At 40.0% G+C, this 26,248-nt stretch overlaps 1 protein-coding gene across 2 annotated transcripts in view; it reads left to right on the top strand.

Moving 5' to 3' along the window:
• The window catches only part of MAN2A1 (mannosidase alpha class 2A member 1), a 268,043-nt gene that overhangs the window by 173,159 nt on the left and 68,636 nt on the right, over window positions 1-26,248 (top strand). Inside the window, exon 22 of one of the 2 annotated variants that reach the window (XM_070517622.1) lies at window positions 176-199. The exons of the other annotated variant lie outside the window; for it this stretch is intronic. Within the exon in view, the coding sequence (XP_070373723.1) occupies window positions 176-184 (9 nt within the window). The 3' untranslated portion in view covers window positions 185-199. Of the gene's footprint in view, window positions 1-175; window positions 200-26,248 lie in introns of those variants that run through there. 2 annotated transcript variants of the gene reach the window in all.

The raw sequence follows: 26,248 nt of genomic DNA, 5'->3' as shown, positions 1-26,248 counted from the left end.
AGGATATGACCTCCCTATGGAAAATACTGTAGTGACTTCTTATCGAGCAGCCGCTGCCCCTGTGCCACCATCTTTGCTATTAAAACCCTGATTTTACTCATATATCAGACAGTCATGAGCCTCAGAAGGTGAATTTTTATTCATCTAAATTAGTTATGATAATTTCCTTCTCCAGGCTGAATGATTGATTTAGGAATTGACACGTGACACAATTTTGACCAGTGAACTATTCTGGGAAGTCAGTTGGAGGCTTCCAGAAGAGGCCTTCTCCCTCTTCAAAGGGGGAGAGCATCTTCCCCTCACGCCACAGTGTTCAAAGGCAGTATTGTGTAAGTGTTGATGCTGGAGGTGCTGCAGCCATTTTGCAACTCTGCAGAAATAAGCCTGAAGACAAAAGTCAACTGGAGAACCAAGTAAAAACAGCAGAGCCTGGGTCCCTGATGATGTTGAGCTACTGAATGAGCCAACTTCAACCTTGTTAGATGAAATAGTAAGTCACTTTACTGTTGACGCCATTTTGAGTTTGGTGTTATGTTACAAAGAGCTGCAAGTATTTGAACTGATGTTCCTCACCGCTGCCTCAGCACTATGCTTTCTTGTTTAGATACTTGGCCGAATGGGTACGTGTGTTCTTGCCCGACTAAACCTTGGTCATAAAGTCAGTTCCTCAGAACAGAGCCTCTTACTTTGTTCCTACTGCTCCCACCACTGTGCACATTTTGCTCAAAATGTTTAATAAAGCTACACTTAATTATATTGTGTGGAGATTTTTTTCAAATATAAGGTGAAAAGAAGGGTTTTAAAAAAATGTGAAGTGAATCAAGGATGTGTGTACTAGCAAAATGCCTGAAGATTTCAGAGTTCCTTTGGCCTGTACACTCGGAGAGCATTTCAGTTAAAATATGGAGAATGGGGGCTGGCTCCTGTGTAGCAAGATGAACCTTCCAAAGGTCAAACAAAGTCTAGAGGCAGAGAGGAAGAAGACTGAGGGGCTGGGGGGGGGGGGGGGAACAGTGAGTCAGTGGGGGCTAGCTTCTTTGAAGTGTGTCAGCTAAGTCTTTAAATATTTTAAGATTTTTTCCAAATATATATCTTTGAAGAACTATAAGTGAATTACAGAATCTCCAAACAGGCGAAGGAGGGAAATTGGAACAGTGCTATTTAAAAGGGCGTATTTTAAGGGCTTTACATGGAGCCTAGTGTTCTTGGCTCCCATGCTCTATATAGCTTCCAATTTTTTTATTCACAAGCTTAGCCTTAGGGCTCATTTTCCAGTCCCAAATCTAAATGGCAATGCTAACAAGCAAGATGTGTCTCTAAGGTCTGGGTATGTGAAACTCTTTTTAACCAAGTGGAGCTCTCGTTGGTTGGCTTTCAAAGCATAATATAAAGTTGGCGCGAGGCCTTTGTTTTAGTCCGAAACTCCCCCCGAAGCAGAAGATCAGAGCACTTGTCTTTCTTGGGATGGATTTCCTCACCACATGCAGGATTGAAATCATTCAGGCTGGCTGTATGGAAGTGAGTTTTCAAGAAAAACATTTGACTCGTGATTATTTTGTCTTCCTAAATGGATTTTTTAGTGCAATTAATAAGATTACTTTGAAGTTAAAATGTGTTTCCTAGGTAAAATCTACAAATTCATCCTCGTTGAATTTATGGGGCTCCCTTTAATAGAACCTGAAGGTAATCACTCTTAGATTTTGCATTGAGCTTTCAATGAACATTAGCCAAAGTTGTCATTTGGGCAGGGTACCTGTGCTAGGCTCTGGGAAAGTAGGATTTTGTTAATCCCACCCTCCTGTCAAGTAAGGGAGAGAAGTCTTGCACGGAGTGAAGGTGCCATAAGATCAGAGAGCAAGAGGCCCACGTTAGCATCGGCGGCACAATTGATAGATACCTGGAGTACAGAGGATGGAGACTTTGCTTCCGTCTGGAGTGATGAGGAGGGAAGGTGAGGAGGTGGGAGGATTTGAGCTGAGCCTGGAAGGATATGATGTATCACCAAGTCAGTGTGGGAGAGAAGGGTGGTACGACACCAACAGCACAAAAACAAGAAATTTCATGTCTGGTGGAAGTTTTGTGAAGGGAAATCATTGCAAGTTAGACTAGAAATGTTTTTGTCAAATTTAAAGGCTCCCCAGAATCTGTATCTAGACTTTGGACCCAACAGAAGAAAATGGATATTTGGTGGTGTGCACATTAATGTTGATTTGTAAATAAACGTAAAGACGTAAACGCAAAGAAACGTGTGTATGGGACCGGCCCTGTGGTGTAGTCGTTAAGTTCCATGCACTCCACTTTGGTGACGCAGGTTCACAGGTTTAGATCCCAGGCATGGACCTATACCACTCGTCAGCCATGCTGTGGCCATGACCCACATAAGAAGTAGAGGAAGACTGGCACAAATGTTAGCTCACAGTGAATCTCCCTCAGAAAAAAAGAAATGTGTGGTTTTCAGGAAACCTTAATATAACTACACATAATTGCCAATAATTGTGAAGAAAAGGACACATACCTCTAAATTTGTGATTCTCTTCATTGTAGCTGTGTGATGCTTGATTAGGCAATTATGAAATGTAAATTTCTTATATATGAGCCTGTTGACTCCAGAACTCTGCAGCAATTCTGTTAGTGAAATAATAGTGTCTATCTAAGCTTGGATGGAACAATTTTACAGAGTATTGAAGTAACTAGCTCCTTTCATTAGTCCACCGTCAATCTCCTTCAGGATTGTCTCTAGGGTTTAATTTGTCAACCATAAACTCAGGAATATTTGTCACCCAGATAAGAGTTTAAAGAATTAATGAGACACATTATTAAAATACTTTTAGCTTTAAAAGGGTCTAATATTTTAAAGTTTAGTGGAACCTTGTCATAATGCAATCTCTTGGGCCTGTGTAGTTGAAGGGTAATCGCGATGAGGTTTTATAATTCAGTAAAACCTACATACGGTGAAAGACTAGCCCACCTTATCCTGAATCCCACCCTGTTTGCATGAGAGAGATGAGTGAGGTTTCAACAAAGTGTAGCGCAGTTCCTGTAGGTTTAACAAGTGCAGGAAAAGAGGAGCTCTTTAGAGGACAAAATTTCAAATTAGAAGGGAACACAAAGGCCAGGGTGACACCAGCAAAAATGACTGGTCTCCGAAACTGTGCACCTGGCTTCATTAAAATCTCTAGAAATAAACAATGAAAATGAAAGCTGTTCAATATTTAAAAAGAACACTACCTATCTGGGCACCTGGTGTCACGGAGGCAGGAGGCTGCAGGAGTTCAGGACTTGCCAGGATTCCAAATAAAAGGCAGACTGTCTGTCGGGGCGTGTGGGGCCCTGGGAGCTCAGAGTTTGACGTTGCCATCTGTGTGATTGTGACAATCAGCTACCTGATAATGTTTGTAAAGCAGCAGGGGCCTCGTGGCAGTGAGAAGATCTTGATTTGTCTGGGGCAAGGGAGCAAGAAAGATCCCTAAGTGTTTATTCCTTTCTCTTCCTTTTTCAGAAGACATGCCCAGAAGTAAAATAATGGTAATGATAATAATAATTGGGAACATTTACTGAGTGCTATGTTCCAGGTACTATAAACACATGGCATGCTTAGGTCATTTTATCCTCACAGCCACCCAGTAAAGGCTGGACTATTATTATACTCATTTTATAGAACAGGAAAGTGAAGGTTAACGAAATTGAACTCCAACCTTGGTCTATCTGGGGGTCTGAGAATTATAGTCCACAGGCCAAAGCTAGCCCCCCACCTCTTTTTGTAAATAAAGTTTTATTGGAACACAGTCCTACCATTTGTTTACATACTTTCTGTGGCTGCTGTATGACAACAAAGGCAAAGTGGAATAGTTGCCACAGAGACCATTGGCCCACAAAGCTGAAAATATTTACTAATGGTCCTCTAGAGAAAAAAATAGATCTCTTGCCTGTCTGACTACAGAGTCCACTTGATGTGGAATCCCTGGAGTTGTCACTTCAGGTTATATTTTTAATTATAAAAGATAGTGGAAAATGTGGCAACACTAGTGGAAAGAGCCCTAGACTGGGAGCCTGGAAATCTGGATTCTGGTCTCAATTCTGTCAAAAAGTAGCCACGGGACCTTGAAAAAGTCACTCCACCTCCTAAGAAATCTTTTTCCTGAGCTACTAATGAAAGCTACACTGCCAAGTTTCCAAATTAGAAAGTTTCCTAAATACTTTTTCTGGTTTGCAAAAAGCTGTTTCAGCAGATCAAATAAAATGCATTTGTACAGGTTCTCCATGGCAACCCTCACAGCTCTTGCCAATAACCTTGTGAAGCCCTATTTCTCCATGTGTTGGTTATGGCCACTTTGGGTAGATAGGTGTTTGAGGATGGGAATAGAATTATCTGTTTAATGCAAAAACTTATTTTTATTTGTTTTGTTTTCGAGAATGCCAGTGTTTCCTTCCACTGAAACAACCTAAGTCTGAAGCTTTCCCTAAGGAGATTGAAGACTGAATTTGAAGGGTAATGGGAAAAATTCTAAAAGGATTATTTGAAAACCACTGAGTTTCAGCCTGTGAATCAGCACCAGCAGCTCCTACATGCCATGAGCTTCAGATCAGTGCAAGGAGCTATGGAACAGGAGATTCTTCCATTGAAGGACTAAGACAGGAAATCACTTCAGATTTCAAGAAATCTTAGTCTTTGGTGTCTCTGGTTAAAAATCAGTTCTGATGTCACTTTATCCTGAAAGATTAAGGGAAAGGACTCCTTAGGAAAAAATATAAGCTGCCTTGTGAGAAGTGCCTGAGCTACTGTCTTATGCAAAGAGGACTTGATGAGAAGGCTGCTGAGGGGCCTTTATCTTGTTCCATGATGCATCGTGGTGGTTTGAAGCAAGAAACATGTTGGTTTGGTGATCCTGTCTTGACTATTTTCTCTTTAGAGTATGAAGATTTGGAGTGGGAGCAAGAAGGAGATAATTAAATGTACATATTCTTTGAATTCAACCTCAGTCAAATTTGAGTCTGAGAGAAGCAATATGTATATTTTAGAAACAGCAAAATGTCACAACTTCCATTTGACTAATAGCAGCTGTGGCCTGTTGGGACTCAAGTTGATGAAGCAGTGCACGTCCTGAGCCTGACCTCCTCTTAAGATACAGGCATTGGTAGTGGGTTGGATGGTGGGCCCCAAAAAGATATGTCCATGATCTAACCCCTGGAACCTGCTCATGTTACCTTATGTAGAAAAAGGGCCTTTGCAGATATAATTAAAGAATTTGAGATGAGGTCATCCTGGGTCATCTGGGTGGGCCCTAAACCTAATGACAAATATCCTCATAAGAGACAGAAGAGAAAACACAACAAAGAGGAGGCAATGTGACCATGGAGGCAGAGACCGGAGTGATGCAGCCTCAAGTCAAGGAATGCCAGCTACAACCAGAGCTGGAAGAGTCAAGTAAGGCTTCTCTAGATCCTCCAGAGGGAGCGTGACCCTGCTGACACCTTGATTTCAGAGTTCTGGCCTCCAGAACTGTGAGAGAATACATTTCTGCTGTTTGAAGCCACCCAGTTTGTGGTAATTTGTTACAGCAGCCTCAGGAAACTAATATAGTGCTCAGAATACACTTATCCAATCCATCCCCTGCCCTTCTGGAGAAGCACGCCAGGGCTTTCCCCAGTCGTCCCTGGGATCCTGTCAGAATGAAGGGCTGCGGGATTATGTTGATTTGTGACAGACACAGCACTGTGCCAAAATGAAACAGGCACAGAGCTAGACAAGAACCCCTTCAGCATTTGATTCATTTTGTAGGATTACTTATCCACCGGCAGTGTAGAGTACAACTTGGAATAAAAACAGGAAGATGTTTTCAGTGATTTGCCACCATTTACTGCAGAATGTTACTCATCTAGTTCCAATTTGAGTAAAGTCTTCTCAAGATGAAATCACTGGATACTTGTCAATAATAGAGAATATGAATAATTTTTACTTCTCAGGAACTTCTAATTTTTAGGGCACTTCTGATATGCAGATCAATTTTCTCTCTCAAGTCTCACAATAACTCCGTGAAGCAGGTCAGACAGGTATAATTATGGATCTTTTAATGCTGTGCATCTTAAAGCCAGGAGCTAATGAGAAAGCCAGATGATTTTTTCTGATCCAATGCCCTGGTCACTGGTTTACTCTGTAGGTAATGACTGGTCTCAAAAGAGATTTGACAAATTGACACCATATTTACCTGGAAGTGTCCTTGCATGAGACTAGCAAAAAAAACGTTCTAAAGAAGAAAAGTAGAAATTTGCCCTATCACATTAAAAAACATTCAAATATAACATATGTATCTATACTATGTATGATACTATAGAGGATGATAAAGATTGCATATCATGTTGGTGGTGAAGAGTAGATTATTTAATAAATAGTATGGTCTTTACTTGGGGAAAAATTAACTTGTGTATCTACCTCAAATGTATGCAAAAATAATTTGAAGATTAGAGATTCTATTGCAAAAATTAAGACTATGAATATAGTAGAAAAAATACAGGAGACTATTTTAATCATTTGGGAGTGAAGAAGACCTTTTTATGCATGGCATGAACTTCAGAGCTGTAAACAAAAATAGGCCGTCAATTATAAAAATTAAAAATACTGTGTACACAGATGCCACAAAGAGATTTAAAAGAAAAATCTTACACAAAGCAATATACAGTGGTAAATATTTGCAATATAAGTGTAATTCATTAACATAGTTAACAGTTTTGGAGCACCAACTAGGGGCCAGCCACTGTAGTCAGTGCTGAGAACAAAACAGTGAATAAGACAAGCACAGGCCTGACCTTGTGGAACTTGTGGTCTAGTGAGTGAGGAACCCACATTGAACAAGTACTTTTGAGTATGATGAGTATTATGAAGGTAAGTCTGGATGCCATAGGAAAGTATAATGGGATGAGTATTGACAGATGAGAGTTAACATCTGTAATGTATAAAGAACTCATGGAAATCAATGAGAAAAATACTAACATAGAAAAATTGACCAAGGATTTGTACTGGAGATTCCCAAATGAAGAAATGTAGTTCACCAATAAACATATGAAAAAATGTTTAGCCTCATGAATAATCAAAGATAGGCAAATCAAAATTAGATATGTTTTTTCCATCAGATTATCAAGGAATAAAATGAGTTACAATAAAAACTAATGATGAAATGTAAGGAGTTGGGCACTGTCATACACTTTGGTAGGAGTGTAAATTGTAGAAAATCTGATGATGCTAATCAACATTTACAATTTAAAAGTCTGTTCCTCTTTTCAATGTATTATGGATGGAATTCTTGTGTCCCCTCAAAATTCCTATGATGAAGCCCTAACCCCCAATGTGATGTCTTTGGAGCTGGGGGCCTTTGGGATGTAATTAGTGTTGGATAAGGTAATGAGAGTAGATCCCCCATGATGGCATTAGTGCTCCTATAAAAAGAGACACCAGAGAGCTTGCTCTCTCGCGCCACAGCCTCACACTGTGGAAAGGCCGTGTGAGGACATAGCATATTAGAGAGTATTATGCAGCAACTGATAGGGTGGACTCTTACACATAGACATGGGAATGTGTCTAATGACTTTTTTAAAGTGAGAATTATAACTCAATATGTATAGCATGATCCATTTATGTAAACAACATATAAAGAGAGATATACATATGTATGCAAGCATTTATGAAATGCTACAGTGTGCAAACTACTGTGCTAAGGACTTGGCATAATTTATCTCATTATCTCACTTATTCCTTATAATATTCAGATGTGGTAGGTGGTATTATTATCCTTATTTTACAGATAAGAAATTGAAGACTAAGATCTTAATTTGCCTAGTCTCGCAGCTAATAAGTGGCAAAGCTGGAATGTGAATCCACACTCTTAAATGCATAGACGTTCAAAAAAGACAAACACCATCAGTTATTATTTTAGAGTCAGGGTGAGAATAGGAATAGAACTATAGGGGCCTTTAATTTCTCCATACTGTTTATTGCGTTTACTAGTAATATGTTGAAAATTCAGAGGTACTTCTGTTTTGAAAGAAAAAGAATGTATGAGATAACTCCAAGACTTTGTCTGTCTACCAGACAATGTTTACAGTGAGTAAATTGTTCACACTGTCACATTAATGCAAAATACATTGAAAGCTGTCATTTGGGATCCCTTCTTAATCAATTAATTAAGCTGTTCTCAGAAAACCAATTCAGTTTAAAAATGAAGGAAAGAAAACTTTAACAATCAGTTATTTTCCTAGAAAACTTGCAAGACAGGGAAAACTATAAAATGTCAAAACTTGGGGTAACCACCATGGATTCTCACATTTGCATCATTAAAAGGGATATGATTTTCCTGCCATGTCACTTGACAGGCATAGTTGTGACTTGGTGGAAATAAGTTTACACTAAAAATAAATTTAATTAGATTAAGGATCTGAATTTAAATCTTGTCCCTGCACTTTTGCTAGCTAGGTCATTAAATAACAAATTATTTACCCTCTTGACACCTTACTTGCTTCATATTTTTTTCTAAAGATTTTATTTTTTTCCTTTTTCTCCTCAAAGCCCCCAGGTACGTAGCTATATATTCTTTGTTGTGGGTCCTTCTAGTTGTGGCATGTGGGACTCTGCCTCAGCCTGGTTTGATGAGCAGTGCCATGTCCGCGCCCAGGATTCGAACCAACGAAACACTGGGCCGCCTGCAGCAGAGTGCGTAAACTTAACCATGGGCCAGCCCCCTTACTTGCTTCATGTTTAAAATGGGGATGTTAGTCCCTAACTTTCTGGGTTTACGTACATTAAATCTTCTAATATACCCAGCACATTGCCAACCACTTAGTGGGTGCTTAATAAACATTGGCCATATCTACAGAGATACAATTCAAGCTCTCAAGTAGAGAGTTAAATTGGTCATCTCAGACTTTTCTGTTCTCAGCTACACTAGTCCAGAAGGAGGGTGGTTTGCTCCCACACACTAGCACAAGCCGGCAACAGCACCATCCGGACTGGATGTTCATCACTATGGTAACAACTGTGTTCTCCCTGCTTCCTGCTCAGTGTTTATTCTCCCATTTTTTCCCTCTCTTCTGAACCAGACTTAGCTTTATGGCTCCCACTCAGAAGTCCTTTTGAAAAGAATAGATAAATTCTAGCAAATAGAAATTGAACATAATCTCTTCTTCCCTCAAAGTAAGATACTGCTATGATCCAATTTTTTTTTTTTTTTTTTTTTTTTGCAAAATGAATCTAACTAAATATGGTACTTCCATTCTTGTAACAACACAAAATTCCCCTGTTTGATGGAAATATAAGCAGGAGGCAAGATTTTTGATACTCACTTAATCCTCAGGGGTTTATTCACTACTCATTAAAGCCTTAACCTAAGGGCATTCCCACTGAGGGGACTGTGTGAGCAAAGACACAGACATAGGAATGCAGTTGGTGGGTCAGAAGGTCCATAGGTTGGCTGACTTTGTTGGAAGAGAAGTTGACATGGGAGAAGAGTGACAAATAAGGCTGGAGTGCTAGATAGGGGCCAAGTTGTGAAAGAATGGACACTACTAATCTTATTGGTTTCCTAAGAGAAGTCATCTCTCATTGTACCAAATTTCTCTGTAATGATCTCTAGAGTCCCGTACTCCCTATGCTTTTGTGATCCTAGCATCTGCAAGAGACCCAACAGTAAAGAAACTCAGCAATATTCGGTCTTAAGCAGTTAACCGTCTATGGCCCTAGATGAAAAGGTTGCACTTGCATAAATTATTTTCTTAGCTTCCAGTTTCCAAAAGGCAGATCTGCTTAGATAATTATTTTCATAGGAATAATATTTTTGCAAACATTAAACTGACATTTTTGCATTCCCAGAAATCACGTTGCTATGTGGCTCTACACTTATTAAATCAATGGACTTCATCATTTCACAGGAGTTTGGAACAGAGAAGTCATGTCTTGGCTGTGAGTGGAAAACCGTATTTTGAAAAATTTACAGTGAGACCATAGTGTTGAAATTCAGGCTTTGTTGAGAGAGAAAAAAAGATTGTTTAAATTTGGCAAACTTCCTTTTACAAATCAAATGCTAAGCCTAGGGAATCTGGCTCACTGAATTTTATTGTAAGCCGTCGTGTAGAGAGGACTGATATATGACATTTCTACCTGAGAGGAACAGGGAAAGCCCTTCCTATGTCTGAGAGGAGGTGGCTGGGCAGAGAAAGAAGAAATATAAGTTATCACACAGCAATATCTCAGCTGTCTGGACCCCTTTGGGTTGAACTTCGTTGGAGTTTGCAGTAGAAATACGTTCCAGAAGAGTGGGCTTATCCTAGCATATATTTGAGAGCATCCCCACAGTTGGCATGATACTACATCTAACATGGTGCCAGACAGGATTTTGGAAATGGCTGAGGGAGGTGTCTAGAGGGCTAAGCTTTAGATATTACTCCATTTCTTTATATCCTACTGTATGCTATATCCCTGGCTGGGATGGGAAATGAAAGAAGCAGAGGACCAGAAGAGGCCTAGGATTAGAAAGAAGATTTCACAAGTATGACCTTCAACTAGAGCTATGACTTCAGCAGAGGATGCCAGCATGGCCTTTGAAGGAACAACATAAGGAAAAGCACACTTCAGTGGATGCCGCCACTGCTACCTGCGCCCCAGAACGAACAAGCTACAATGTATCAGAGACCACCAAGAATCCAGAGAGCTGTACATGACCCTAAGGACATTTCATTTACTGGATGTGTCACACACAAGCTACTTTTATGTCCAGATGCCATCTTGAGCAGGATGAGGAGATCAAATTCTGAACAATCTAAGACTGCGGCATATTTAGATAGCAAATAGAGAATCAAGAAAGTTTATTTTTACTCAGAGTGTGTAACTTTTGAACTCTCTACAACGGTATTCTTAACCACATGGAGAACTTCTTGGAGACCTTCTGGGAGCGTGAATGTGTGTTTAGCCAAATAACAGAGAAAAATTAACAACTCCTGATAGTATACCTAATGATATGGCAGAAATAGAATAAGAATCATAGCATCTCGTGGTTAATGGTGATCTTTTAGTCAAACCACCTAGTTAAGCCAATACCAGCGAAAAGATGAGCCTACCATGTGCAGCCAGAAGAATGCTGTGATGTGCTAGACGACTGGAAGCTTTGTTACCCAATCGTAGTACTCAGTGAATATGGATTTCAAATACAAATACATTAATTGAGCATGCTAGTTCCTGTAAATGCATTCTGTAAATGCTCGATAAATATTTGTGATAGAGTAGAGCAGGAGAGGGTTAAATTGCAAGAGACCTTAGAAGTCATGTATTTTAATGTTTCTCTGGATCATCTACATCAGAATCATCTTAAATGTGCTCAAATGCAGATTCTACCCTTTATCTCCTGAATCATAAATTTCTAGTGATGGGCTCAGGATCTGCATTTTAAATAACAGATTTGCTTTATGACCCCTACACCACTGATGTAGTTCAGCTCCTCATTTAGCAGATGAGAAAACAGGGGAAGAGTGAATGACTTGGTCTTGATCACTCCAATGGTTAGTAGACGAGCCAGGTTGTTGTCTAATAATGCTTGTCGGTAGTTCATTAACAGAAGGAGTCAGTTTCTATACACAGTATGGAGAAAGAGGATGGAAAGATGGTAGGAGTGATTGTATGAGATATACCAGGCTGATTGATCTTGGCTTGTAGTCTCGTAATGCTCATTTCTTTCCTACACTCCACACCATGGCTCTCTTTAAGCTATTGTTCATATGGATGTGACTGGGTCAGTAAACTCTTTTAGCTGGGAATGGCATTCTCAGTCCAGTGACACAAGAATTTTGATGGTCAAAACATTCCAGTGGTGAGGTTCTGGAAGAACCTGAAAGAATTCCAACGATGAGGTTCTGGAAGAGCTGCCTTATTACCCAAACTCACCCATGACTGCTTTGTATCGATTTCCTGCATTATATGGGAGGTACATGTGGCCCCAGAACCAAGACCAGTCATCCATCCACAAATGTCACCCCTTCTTATTTGAAGGGTTCACTGAGGAATGCTTATTCCACCAGTAGATTGCTCTTATTTCGTTTTGCCTGAGAAGACAAGTTAGGCTTTAAGTCCAGAGACAATTTCTTTTAAAAGACACAGCTGCTGTGAACCAGTTGCTGTTATCAGAGGCCACTTTAGTTCCATTCCTCTATTTTCTTAAATGCAATGCAGATTTTTGTCTTTGAATCTCTAGCAGATTTTCAGTTTTCCTAATTTTACTTTTCTTCCATGGAATGCTTTCTCGTTTCTAGAGTTGTTCTACAGCCTACTTTCACCTACCTGTTTATATGTTTAAGTGCATTTTTATGTTACCATTGTGTTGAACAAACAGGGCTTTTAAGGAACAATCATAAAGTAGCTTATTTTTTTTTCTTTTACAACTGTGACACAAAATTCATTCCAAGGGCTGGTTCTTTTCTGTCCCCACATGAAATTGGGAGTAGGTACCATTGGTTTTCCTTAGAAAATAAAATATCCTTTAATCTCCAGAGGAGTCTCAATTCAGTCAACTAGATGTCCAGTCAAAACTCTAAACGTTATTCAAAATTAACTCTCTTCTCTCCTCCAGCTTCAGCCTCTAAGGGCCCAAAATGAGAAGGTGAGTGGGGTGTGATTGGCTTCATTACTCTGCCAGCTCTTTTCTACCTTCCTCCACAATCCCTGACAAGATGAGAGGGAGGGAGAAGAGGCAAAAAGCTGGAGAAGGTCTTTGTTGACTGACATAAATCTACACCATTTAAACATAGTCATTTAGAAACCAGCCCCGTGGCCGAGTGGTTAATTTTGTGTGCTCCGCTTCAGTGGCCCAGGCTTTCATCAGTTCGGATCCTGGACGCAGACATGGCACCTCTCATCAGGCCATGCTGAGGCAGCGTCCCACATAGCACAACCAGAAGGACCTACAACTAGAATATACAGCTATGTACTGGAGGGCTTTGGGGGAAAGAAGAAGAAAAAAAGATTGGCAATAGATGTTAGCTCAGGTGCCAATCTTTAGGAAAATAAATAAATAAACATAGACATTTAGACACTTAAAGTTGACTTTGTCCTGGGGCACTTTCCAGGGTTCTTTGGGAATACCCATTGCTGGGAATCTCTCACCAACCCTTCCCTTGATGTGGGCATATGCTCTTGCTATTCGCTTTGGCTTCCTCTTGCAGCCCCTTGGGTATCTTGTAGTGCATCTCCATCTTTGAATGCGATATCTTACCAAAACACAGCCCATTTTTCCTTTAGCCACTGGTAGGCATGCAGCCTCAAGCATACAGTTAACTTTTAGATTTCTCAGGCACAAGTCACATACTAGTCTGTTATCAGCGATCACACTGCAGCTTCTACTTGTCTTACTTTAAGCCCTCTCGTTAGACTTGAAGGCAGGAGAAAGTAACATCGATATTTCTCCCAATCAGGCTCGGGGAGGGTATGGGGTGCAGGAAGGGATAAGACTTAGCACTGTGACAAATCTCTCTAAGGAAATTTTTTTTCTCTAATTGCTATTTTCCAGGTATTTAATTTCAACCATTTAATACCCTTCTTTTGAGAAAGACACAACTGGATTTGGACTATGTCCATTACAAGTCTTGCAGAGGTAGTCTTGTGCATCATTTTGGAATCTGAGAGCAGTTTCCACCTATTGTCTTAGAGCCTCAGCCTGAACCGAGACCAAGTCCAATTTTACCTTCCTGTTGTGTTCAGCTGGAGACAGATCTGTACGATGGGGCGGTGGGATGGTGTGTACATAGCCTCTGATTGCTCATCCATCTCTGAGTTTTCTTTCATCTGCGACTTTGTCTTCTCCTCTTCCAGCTAAGTGCCTCCTCCTTCTGCAAAGTCAACCCACAGCACCTATTTCATACCATTATTCATTCTTTGGTTTTGTGATTCTTCCCAATTTGATATTTCCTCCCCGTCCCCAAACCTAAGGATTTCTAGCTTTTGTTCCTACTGTCAATACAATTCAAGCTCCTATAAATAGGTAAGGGCTTCTTGGTAAGGGAAGTTAGGGAGGGTTTTCCAGTACCCTGGGCTCTTGCTCCCCTCAGTATTGTCATCCAGTCCCTCCACAGGTTCCTGCTCTCTTCAAGAGAACTCTGCCTGCTTGTAGGGACAGAAGAGATGCTGTTGTTTAGGGTGGTATCAAGCATTGAAAGAAATCATTTTGTGAACTCTGTTTGCCAGTTGTATTTCAACTTATACATATGTACTTTGTTCCACTTTTTTACTTGCAGTAGAAAAATAAACAAAAGCAAGTTTTAAAAAATGACTCTGGTAAAACAGCACAAAGCAAACATGGCCATTTTTTTTCAGACTAAAATTTTTTCTTAAGTATTTTATTTACCACTGAAAAGAAAATAATAGAAATAGATTAAAATGATGTAGATGCACAGCTAGGATGATGTTAAAATCAACACAGTGCATTGCATTGTTATCAATAATTTATTTGACCACATGATAAATGTTATAAATGCTTTCAACTTTCCACTACATTCTAAAAAATAATGTTTCTTGTTCATGTTAGACCAATATAATACTTTGGAAATAACTTGAATTTAAGAAGCTAAATATTTAGAGCAATTTTTATTAAACTGCATATTAATGAGGGTTTATATAGTCACCATTAGCAATTCCCAATCTAATATTGTCAATGAAGAGACTCTGAACAGCTGCCATGTAGAATTCTAAAATATCACTCGTTGATCAATGTGCAACATAAGCACCATAGCTCAACAAAATGAAGTGCAATTTTCTCTTCAGTCAGAGAAAAGAGCAAGTTTGAGATTAGTTATGCATTAAACAGTCCATTTGGGGAGGATAATTGGAGAGAGAAGACCTTGAAATAGAAGTCGTCAGAAAAAAGCTGGCAGATGAGTCTTTTTGGAGAATTAATTTGTCCTTTGTCATAGACAAGAACACCTGTGAAAAGTGCAAGTTGCCCTCATCCAAAGCCTGGTTATGAGGTTCGGAAGGTTTTCTGATCCTGGAGAAAAAACACTCAATAATAGTTCATGAGATTGTCTTTAGGGGCTGAAGCCTTTTGGGTATCAGTATTCCAAATTGGTATAGCAGGTGTGCAAATTGTGTCCAAAAAAAGACATGGGCACAAGAATTTGGATTGTTCTCTTTTCCCCAGGACTTTGCAAGGACTGAGAATGTGAGAATGAATAGAACATAAGAGTGTTAAGACAGTTGCATTTTAAATAGGAAACCTAGCACGTGGAAAAAGTATCTAAATTCTATACGATTTAAATGTGCTCAGATTAGAATAATTCTCACTCCAACCAAATAACAATGCCCCTGGAAGCTGCCCAGTTTAGTATTACATGTTATTTTTTGTAGGACATTAATCAAGAACAAGAATGAAGTAATTCTTGTGTAAATTGTATTCATTTCAGCATCATTAATGTGCATATTTCTAGAAAATCTAGACAATATTTTTTCTTAACAAATTTATGTTAGATTATCTGCATCCAGAGGTTTCTCAAAATTATCTCATAAAAGAACAAAAAAAATGTTTTGGGGAAAGGTAAGAGTGTTGATTGTCCCTTATGAGGGGTGTCTACCAGAATTAGTGATCACTCCCATGAAATATCTGTGAGCAGACCATGTTAGGCCGTCTTTTCTAAGGATTAGACAAAATGCCCTCAAGAAAAGACCAGAATCATAAATTCATGGTTTTTTTTCTTAGAGCTTCTGTTTTCTGAAGAGTTGGCAGCCCAGCCCTGAGGCAAGATAGGCCAGAAGTTCAACTCTTAAACTTTATCAGTGTCAAAAACTCTCAGATGATCTATTAAAATCTAAGGCCAAGTATTGCCTCTTCAGAAAAACTAATTTTATTGTTAAAAGCTAGTTCTATTCTTCATATGCAAGTAATGAGGTTAAGGAAGGTCACTTCTGGTGACTACATAACGAGGCCCGATGAACTTGTCCACTCCTCTGGGCTCAGGGTGAGCAGTGCCTAAACACCAAGAGAGTTGCTTTTGGGTCACACTGTTCACTGCTCTTTCAACCTCTCCTCAAGTCCTTATCTTTTTAGAGGTAAATATTTAACAACTAATAAGGCACCTGCATGGATGATTCAAGTGGCACCCTGGAATAGTGCTGGAGCAGGGACCTGGTGGCCCCTCCATGTCTTTAGTTGGAAGAATATGGAGAAGCATGAGTAGGGACCGTGAGGAACACTGAGCGGGTTGGGTGGTGGTTATTTACCAGCTTGTACAGCAGAATTTCAGTATTTAACAATCCATACAGCTGTACCAGTGTGTGCTGCCTGGATAGAGGCCCTGCTCACAGCGCTATGAGGATGAGATTTTAATCTCTGTTTTATAGTGGAAGAAACTGAGACTCAAGGAGGTTAAGGAGTTTTGCTATGGCCACTCAACTAGGAGACAGAGAGGAGGCGGAACCTGACTCATAAGATGCCAAAGCACAGGCTTTTTTCCCTGTGCGGATCAATGCAGCATCTCTGTTAGCCAGGCTCACATTCATCCAGCTCCTCAGTATCTAGTCTGATGTCAACCCAAGGTTAGATATAACTTCTGACCCACCTTCATTCTGTGAGGTTGGCCAGGCTGGAAATGGCTGCAAGAAGACAAGGGAATTGAGCCTCTGCAAAGACAACGTTTTTGGGGACTCTACCCTCTCCGTGAGGCAGCCACAGGAGACATGGCTGTATGCAGGCTGTGCAAGGCCCCGTTCCATGGCTGCCTGCCTGAATAGAGATGCAAGTTGGAGGGACCATCTTTTCTGTGGTTGCTTTAGGAATAGGATGCTTAAATACATACCTCTTCAATGTATTTTTCCCCTTTTCCTCTTTCTCGCTGAAGATCAGTGAAGTATACAAAGGAAATGAAATTTGTTTTTTCTTTTTTTAATTCCTGTCCATTTAAAAGCTGTTAGTGTTGCCTGTAAAGTTAACATATACTTATTGTAGACAACCGAGAAAAAAAAAGAAAGCTGCTGTAAAAATTACTTACATTCCTACTACCCATTATTTCATTATATGTCTTTATATACATGGTCGTTATCCATTCTTCTGTTGATGGGCACCTAGGTTGCTTCCACGTCTTTGCTATTGTGAATAGCACTGAGATGAACATAAGGGTGCACATATCTTTTTGAATTATTGATTTCGTGTTCTTTGGATAAATACCTTGACTACATCCCTACGAATGGTGAATGAGTCACTCTCTTCTTGTGTTTCCAAGGTATTTTTGAGTCAGTGTTACAACACTCTTTGTACTGTGGTATAACAGTGATGCACGCTTTGCCTTCTCCCCACTACCATGACCTTCCCAGTCTCAGCCTGTCAACTTCTTTAGCGCTTGTTTTTGTAATCTTTGTGACTGGCATAGTGCTTGGAACAGTAGAGGGCTCAAAAATTGTGAAAAAAAGAAGGAAAAAGAGAGGCAAAGGAGAGAGGGAGAGAAGGAAACAATCTAATACTCAACATGGATTTGTCTGAAGTTAGCACTGATGTGCAAATGCCTCCAGCTTCCCATCCCATGCTGTTTTTGAGTTTAAATTTCTATTTTATCTTATTCTTTTTGTAGTAAGAGCACTTAACATGAGATTTACTCTCTTAACATATTTTAAAGTGTGCAACACAGCGTTGTTAACCATAGGCACAATGTTGTACAGCAGATCTCCAGAACTTATTCATCTTGCATAAGTGAAATTTTATACCCATTGATTAACAGCTCTCCATTTCCTCCTCCCCTCAGCCACAGGAGCCACCACTCTATGCTTTGCTTCTATAAATTTGACTATTTTAGATATATAAGTGGAATCATACAAGATTTGTCTTTCTGTGACTGGCTTATTTCACTTAGCATAATGTCCTTAAGGCTCATCCAAGTTGTCACATATGTCACATCCAAGTTTTTTTTAAGGCTGAATAATATTCCCTTGTATATATATATCACAATTTAAAATTCATTTATCCATACTTGGCTATTTAGATTGTTTCCACATTTTGGCTCATATGAATACTGCAACAGTGAACACGGAAGTGCTATCTCTGCCTGATATCCTGATCTCAATTCTTTTGGATAAATACCCAGAAGTGGGATTGCTGGATCATATGGTAGTTCCAATTTTAATTTTTCGAGGAAACTCCATATTGTTTTACATGTTGTCTGCACCATTTTGCACTCCTACTGACACTTTACAAGGGTTCAGTTTCTCCACATCCTCACCAAAACATGCTTTTGTCTTTTTGATAAGAACCATCCTAATGAGTGTGAGGTAATATCTCATTGTGGTTTTGATTTACCTTTCCCTGATGATTAGTGATGTTGAGCATCTTTTTGTGTACCTGTTGGCCGTCTGTATGTCTTCTTTAGACTCAGATCTATTCAAGTCATTTGCCCATTTTTTAATCAAGTTTTCAGTTTTTGTTTTTTGCTATTGAGTTCTATGGGTTCCCTATATATTTTGGTAATTAACCCCTTATCAGATATCTTTTCTCTCATTCCATAGGTTGCCTTTTTACTCTGTTGATTTACTCCTAGCTGCAGAACCTGTTTAGTTTGATGTAGTCCCACTTGTCTAGTTTCACTTTTGTTGCCTGTGCTTTTGGTTTCAGATCCATGAACTCATTGGCAGGACAATGTCATGAAGCGTTTCCCCTGTGTAGACTTCTAGGAGTTTTACACTTTCAGTTCTTATGTTTAAGTCTTTAATGCATTTTGAGTTGATCTCTATGTATGGTGTAAGATTAGGGTCCAATTTTATTCTTTTGCATGTGACTATTCCAGTTTTCCCAGCACCATTTGTTGAAGAGACGATCCTTTCCCCATTATGCACTGTTGGCACCTTTGGCAAAGATTAGTTGACCATATATGCATAGATTTATTTCTGGGCTCTATTTTTTTCTCTTGGGCTGTATGCTTGCCTTTATGCCAGTGCCATACTCTTTTAATTATTGTAGCTTTGTAATGTATTTTGAAATCAGGAAGTATGATACCTCCAGCTTTGTTCTCCTTCATCAAGATTGTTTTGGCTATTTAGTCCTTTGTGGTTCCATATGAATTTTAGAATTGTTTTTTCTATTTATGTAAAAAATGTCATTGGGATTCTGATAGGGATTGCATTGAATCTGTAGACTGCTTTGAATAGTATGGGCATTTTAACAATATTAAGTTTTCCAGTCCATGAACATAGGATGTCTTTCCACTTGTTTCTGTCTTTAACTTCTTTCATCAATGCTATGTGGTTTTCAACGTACAAGTCTTTCATTTCTTTAGTTAAGTTTATTCATAAGTATTTTATTCTTTTGATGCTATAGTAAATGAGATTGTTTTCCTAATCTCCTTTTCAAGCAGTTTATTATTAGTGTATAGAAAGGTAACTGATTTTTATATGTTGATTTTTGTATCCTGAAACTTCACCGTGTTTGCTTATTAGTTTTAATAATTCTTTGTGGAATCTTTAGGGTTTTTTATAGATAATATCATGCCGTTTGCAAACAGGAGCACTTACTTATTTCTTTCTGATTTGTATGCCTTTTATTTCATTTTCTTGCCTAATTGCTCTGTCTAGGACTTCCAGTGCTATGTTGAATAGAAGTGGCAAGAATGGGCATCCTTGCATAATTCTTAATATTAGTAGAAAGGCTTTTAGTTTTTCACCATTAAGTATGGTATTAGCTGTGGGCTTTTCATATATGGCTTTTATTATGTTGAGGTACATTCCTTCTGTACCCAGTTTGTTGAGCATTTTTATCATGAAAGGGGGTTGAATTTTACCCAACATTTTTTCTGCAACTGTTGAGATGATTATGTGATTTTTATCCTTCATTCTCTTAATGTGGTATATCACATTAATTGATTTTTTATGTTGAACCATCCTTGCATCCCTGGGATAAATATCACTTGATCATGGTCTTTGATTCCTTTAATGTGCTGTTGAATTTGGTTTGCTAGCATTTTATTGAACATTTTTGCATCTATGTTCATCAAGGATATTGGCCTTTAGTTTTCTCTTCTTGTGGTGTCTTTGTCTGGCTTGTATATTTTTTAGTTTAAGTAGCGGGTTCTTCAGCAACCTGATTTCTATTTAGTACTTTTAAAATATTTTCTATCTCTTCGTTGAAATTCTCACTTTATTCATGCGTTGTTCTCCTGATCTCAGTAAGCATCATTATCCTGGTTATTTTGAATTCTCTATCAGGTAAATCATATATCTCCATTTCATTATGGCTAGTTTCTTGAGATTTATCTTGTTCCTTTCTTTGGAACATGTTTCCTTGTTTCTTTACTTTCTTTGACTCTGTGTGTTGGTGTCTATGCATTACATAAAACAATCACTTGTCTCCATCTTCATGGACTGACCTTGTACTGGAGAATACTCTCACCAATATGTCCAGCCAGAGATTCTGGAGGCCTCTCAACTTTTGTGTGCTAATTTAACCTATTTTCTTTGATCTTAGCAGCTCACAGGCTTCTAGTGTATGCCAGGTCCTATCAGTACTCCAAAACAAGTGAGACTGAAGCCACTTCCTAGGGCAGCCAACCCAAAAGTTGGATTGTTGAATGCTCTGTGCAACTCTTTCCATCCTCAGAGAGAAGCTGGGATCAGGGATTTTTGCCTCTGCTCTGTGTTGAGTTGGGAAGAGGGGCTGTGGTGACTAGTTGTGTGCTAGATCAAACTGTCACTTCTCTGTAGCCCACAGGGGTAAAATGTGTGTCAGGTCCCATCAGTGCTCTGAGATAGGCGAGACTGAAGCCAGTTCCTTAGGCAGCACTAGGGAAAGTTGGAACATTAGATATGGGATTCAACTCTTTCCCTCCTCAGGGAGAAGCTGGGAGCTGGGGGTTGTTGCCCTTTCACTCTGTGCTGAGCTGAAGGGAGGAGCTATGGTGAGTGTCGCACACCAGTTCAAACTATTGCTTTGTTCTCTGTAATCCCAGGGGACTAGCAAATGCTGGGTCCTGTCAACTCTCTGACATAGGCATGATAAAAGCCAATCCCTTGGGTAGCACTTAGAAAAGTTGGGACACGAGTTCCAACTCCTTTGCTCCCGAGGGAGGAACTTGGAGCTGGATCCTCCCTCCTGATCATGTGGTCCTATTCCACGGGTGGAGATTATGGCGAGAGGAGGTTCTCTGTTTTTCCCACTGGTTTTGATGTGACTGGATTTGCACTTGCCCTAGGTGCAGGAATCTCTCAACTAGTCTCTGGATTTCTCAGAAAGGGTATTCATCCATGTGTTGCTGTTGAATCATTGTGTCTGTGGAAGGGAGGAGAGTTCAGGGCTTCCTGTTCCACCATCTTGCTAATGTCAAGAGAGCCCCAGCTTGTACTTCTAACTTATCCCTGGAACCATCCAGGGTTCCAAATTCTGTTCCCATGGCTCAGAGTAATAGGAATGGGATTTTAAGCGCTATGCTCACTCTCCCTAATCCCAGCCTGACAGTACACTATATATGCTAATATTAAATGACACCAGATGATTTTTATTGTCAAAGCAATGCAATTTCAGGAACAGAACCATTTCCAGTTAATAGAGTGACATTAGTAGTTGATAGACTTAGCTTCAGCCTCAGGAGCTAAGTCCAGCTCACTCATCTGCCAGCGATACTGTAACTTAGTTCAAAAGGACCATTTGGAAAGCAGTGCTGCCAGCTGCTTGGTCACTGCTCCTTAGATAAGGGAGGCCCATTCCCTTGGCTTATTCTCTGAGCATAATGTGCTCACAGCATCTGTCAGGACTCATTGCTTTCAAAAGAAGAGGACTTACCTTAAATCAACTGAAGCACAAAATGAAACTCAAGTAACTACCTCATGTAAATCATACAACTAAAAAGTCCAGGTAAAGTTAAGTCAGGAGCTCAAACCAAACCATGTCACCAGAACTCAGTTTCTCTTTCTCTCTCTTTTCTCTCTCCTCATGTCTCAACTCTGTTCTTCCATGTTGGCATCATTCTTAGGTAGATCCTTTCTACATAATGGTCCCCAGCAGTTCCTGCCCTATATACCACCAGCATGTTAACCCAAGCAGAAATCTTCTCTTTTCATTTTATTTTTCTCTTTACTAACAGTTTATAGCCCAGGTTTGGGATCTGAGACTCCTTGGTCTGTCTCAGAATCAGTCACTCTATCCAGGGGGTTGGAATGCTCTCATCGCCCATTTCTAGAACTTCAGAGTTCAGGTCAGCCCTGGCCCAACTATACAGATTGAGTGTGGACAATGGGTAATTCCCTAAAGAAAAGTTGAGTCATAAAGTTAAAATAGGAAGGAATGGCTGTTGGGCAGGTGTAATGATTAATTTTCTGTGTCAACCTGACTGGGTCACAGAGTATCCAGATATTTGGTCAAACATTTTTCTGGGTGTTTCTGTGAGGGTGTTTTTGGATGAGATTACCATTTAAATTGGTAGACTGAGTAAAGCATAATGTAGGGGAGCATAATCCAATCTGTTGAAGGCCTGAATAGAACAAAAAGGTTGACTTTCCTCCTAGTAAGAGAGACTTCTCTTTGCCTAGATGCCTTTGAACTGGGACGTGGGTTTTCCCTGTCTTCAGACTTGAACTGAAACACCAGCTCTTCCTGGGTCTTGAGCCTGCTTGTCTTCAGATTGCAACTTGCACCATTGTGTCGCCTGGTTCTCAGGCCTTTAGACTCAGAACTATACCATCAGCTCACCTGGATCTCCAGCTTGTCAACTCTTCTGGCAAATCATGGGACTTGTCAACCTTCTTAACGATGTGAGCCAATTCCTTATAATAAATTTCTTTACATTTATATATGTATATATATCCTATTGGTTCTGATTCTGTGGAGAACGCTAATACAGCAGACAAAACAGTAGAAACCCTCTACACTCTCCATTTCCTCTCTAAGCCTCTGTTCCTTTGAAGGCCTGTGTTCTATCTACTTGCATTCTCTCCTTCCTATCTCTGAAACATGTGGGGAGCCTATTCCAGAGCTCATTCTTATCCTCTCCTTTAAAGTCCTCCCTTATTTTATTCTTGGAGAACTAGGCATCACCCACTTTAGTTTCACAGGGCACTGGACTTTCCTCACAATTTGCTCATTCTGTTTCCACATTGACTTCTTTAGCTTCCCTAACTTTAAGGGAGAAAGGGCATTTTCTTTTTTGTGCACCTATTATGTACAAAACACTCTGTTAAATGTTTTATGGAATATGGATAGGAAATACCTGGTTCCTTCCCAGGAACAGGGCAAGAGTCAGATAATCATGGTCTTCTCCTCCCCTCTCCTAACCTTACTTTCTTACTTGCCTCTAATCAGTCATGATGTTTTTGTGTGTGAGGAAGATTGTCCCTGAGCTAACATCTGTGCCAATCTTCCTCTGTTTTGTATGTGGGAAGCCACCATGGCATGGCTTGACAAGTGGGGTGTGAGTCCACGCCCGGGGTTTGGAACTCATGAACCCTGGGCTGCCAAAGCAAAGTGCACAAACATACTGCTATGCCACTGGGCCAGTCCATTTCACAATATTTTTAAAGCCATATCTTGTCCCCTGCACTGCTGATAGAGTGGTAAATAGGTTCTGTGACCGGTTGCAATAAACCAGAGTGATGAGTAGAGAGAACAGTGGAATTAGCGTCAGCAGCAAGTTAGAGGTAACCTGTGCCAGAGTTGGACCCTGGGGAGTGACATCAATTAACAAATGTAGCAGTAAGAACCATCTCCCAAAATGTCTGGTTCACCTTGTAAAAGCCAATCTGGAATACTGTAATTGATCACAAGGTCCAGGGGACAGATCTGGTGCACAACTGACCTAATGTGAGATCATGGGGAGTCCACTTCATGTTTCTGGGTTTGTTTCTTCTTCTGTAACTTGAAGATAATGGGCCTTCAAGGCTGGGTCTGTGGTTGTGCTAGCTCTGTGTGGTCCCTCAGAACTCCATGCTTAGAATGGCCCCATAATTGGGTTAGTGCTATCCTGTCACTCTCTTGAAATTCCAATAGTTTTTGAATAAGGGGCCGAGCATGTTCATTTTGCACTGGGCCCTGCAAATTATGCAAATGGTCCTGTGGGCTAGGTCAGTGATTCCACAGGATCCTTAGGGCTGTTCTGTGGAATAGGGACCCTAAGTCCTATTAGTTTGGAAAAAAATGAGTTAACAACAAAGCTAAATAGGTTTCTGTGTTGAAGGACATCTTAAAGTCTTTGGTATGTCAATGTGCTTGTAATTCTCTAGGAAGAGGATGTGATAGTCGTTTTCTAAATGTATTTGACTACAAAGCCTCCTGTTTTTCAAGCAGCATCTCCTGTAACAAGTATTAGACACAATACATTTTGGGGAATGTTGACCTCAGTGTTTGCTTAGGTGTCTATGAACTCCAGCAACCTTTACTTTTTTTATTATAATGAGTCATGTGTGGAGAGCGGAGGTTGGGGGTGGGGTTGGGAAATAAAGCTGGAATTAAGGAGTGGGCATAGTGCTATTCCATGCCTTAGCATTCTGTTGCAAGGAAGAATTATGCTGTTCTAGTCTCATGGAAGCCCACACAGACCCACCATTTTTCTTCTCTGAATATTTGCTTGTGTTGTTTTGTCTACTTAAATGCTCTGCTCCACCTCAATCTGGTCAATTCTTGTTTCTTCTCCCTAAATAGATCTCAGATATATCTACCTTTGTATCTCCCAGCTTCACTCTTGTGTAAAACACCTTGTTGCAAATGGACCAATGCTGTAGTCTCCTAATTCACCTGCCAGCTCTAGCCCTTTCTCCACATGGCATTCTGACTTGACTTTTCTTTTCAAAATACAAATTGACCTCGTGCCACTGCCCAGCTTTAAATCCTTCAAAGATCCTGCTGCAAAAGGAGAAAATTCAGACACCTTCCCAGCATCAAATACCTTGCAAGACCTGAACTCCACTGACTTCTCCAGCCTCTTCTCAAACTGGCCTGCCCATTGTTCCCATTCTCCAGCCACAGTGACCTTTTGAGTCTTTCTTGATTATCTCAAATTCTTTTCCTTTTTAGGAACTTTTCGCTTATTGCTCACAGTATCTTGAACATTCCACCCCTGCTTTTCAAATGGCTAGTTCTTCCTCATTCTTCAGATCTCTACTAAAAATTACTTCCTTAGCAAGAAATTCCCTGAACACTTTGCCAAAGTAGATACCCTGCCCCACCACCAGCACCACCGGCCCTGGTTAATACTACCAGTGCATTCTGCTCATTCAATTCTTAGTATCCATAAAAAGCTATAATTACTGAATTTGTTTACTTGCTCATTGTCTAAGTCATCCCTAGAATGCAGATGCCTTGAGGGTAGGGATTATGTCCCTCTTGTATCTCCAATTCTTAGCATATGCCTGACACATGGTAGATGTTCATAAAATATTTGTTGACTGACTGGCTGAATGAATGAATTCCTAAACGTTTGTATCAAATGCTAGTTCCTTATCCATGATGTCTTTTCTGATTTTTCCCACCCAGAAGCGATATCTCCTTTGTCTGAATTCCTGTAGCTCTTTTACCTGTCCTCCTTTTTAGCTCTCGTCTTTGCCTCTTAGCATTATTTGTGGGTTTTTTGCATGCTCCTAGTTCCTCAAGTTCCTAGAGCAGTGTCTTACTGATCTCTTCATACTTCTGCTGTGCCTGGCACAGAATAGGTGCTTGATAAGTTCTGATGGAATTGATGTGAATAATTGAAAGAGCTTTCAATAGTACAGGCAACTAAAACAATGTTAGCGAGGTTTATTTAAAAATAAAGCCACAAAAAGCACTAGACTCCTTGCCAAAAATGAGCATGTTTCCCAGCCATTTTAGAGTTCTTGGAGAATGGCCTAAGCCCTGATCGCCACTGATCCAAATCGGCTTCATTAAACACTCTCTGGGCCTGTGAGATGGATGGCGTGTAAGCCAAGTCCTGACAGGTAGGGAGAAGAGCTCTCCCGCCTCCAGGTGCTCCTGGCCCCAGTCAATGGCCCTATCATGGAAACTTTCAAGGAGGAAATTCTGCTGTGGTCATGAGGCCTGAACAGTGCTTCCTTTTCTGGACCTTTCAGAAGTTTCCACTGTTGGAGGAGGAAGCCTGGATATATGTGCATGGGTGGGATTGCAATGAAGACTTGGGGAAAAAGGAAGGTGTCTGTCCTGGCCAAGACACTCAAATGTGAGTGACCATTACCACTCTGAGTTTATTTTCTTTCTATCTGTACAAATAATAATTCATACCTCAGAGGGTTGTTGTACTAATTAAGATAATATATGTCAACTTTACATACATA

The sequence above is a fragment of the Equus asinus genome, chromosome 9, assembly GCF_041296235.1.
Source record: "Equus asinus isolate D_3611 breed Donkey chromosome 9, EquAss-T2T_v2, whole genome shotgun sequence".
NCBI classification, from domain to species: Eukaryota; Metazoa; Chordata; class Mammalia; order Perissodactyla; family Equidae; genus Equus; species Equus asinus.
This window is presented reverse-complemented; position numbering and strand designations above follow the sequence as displayed.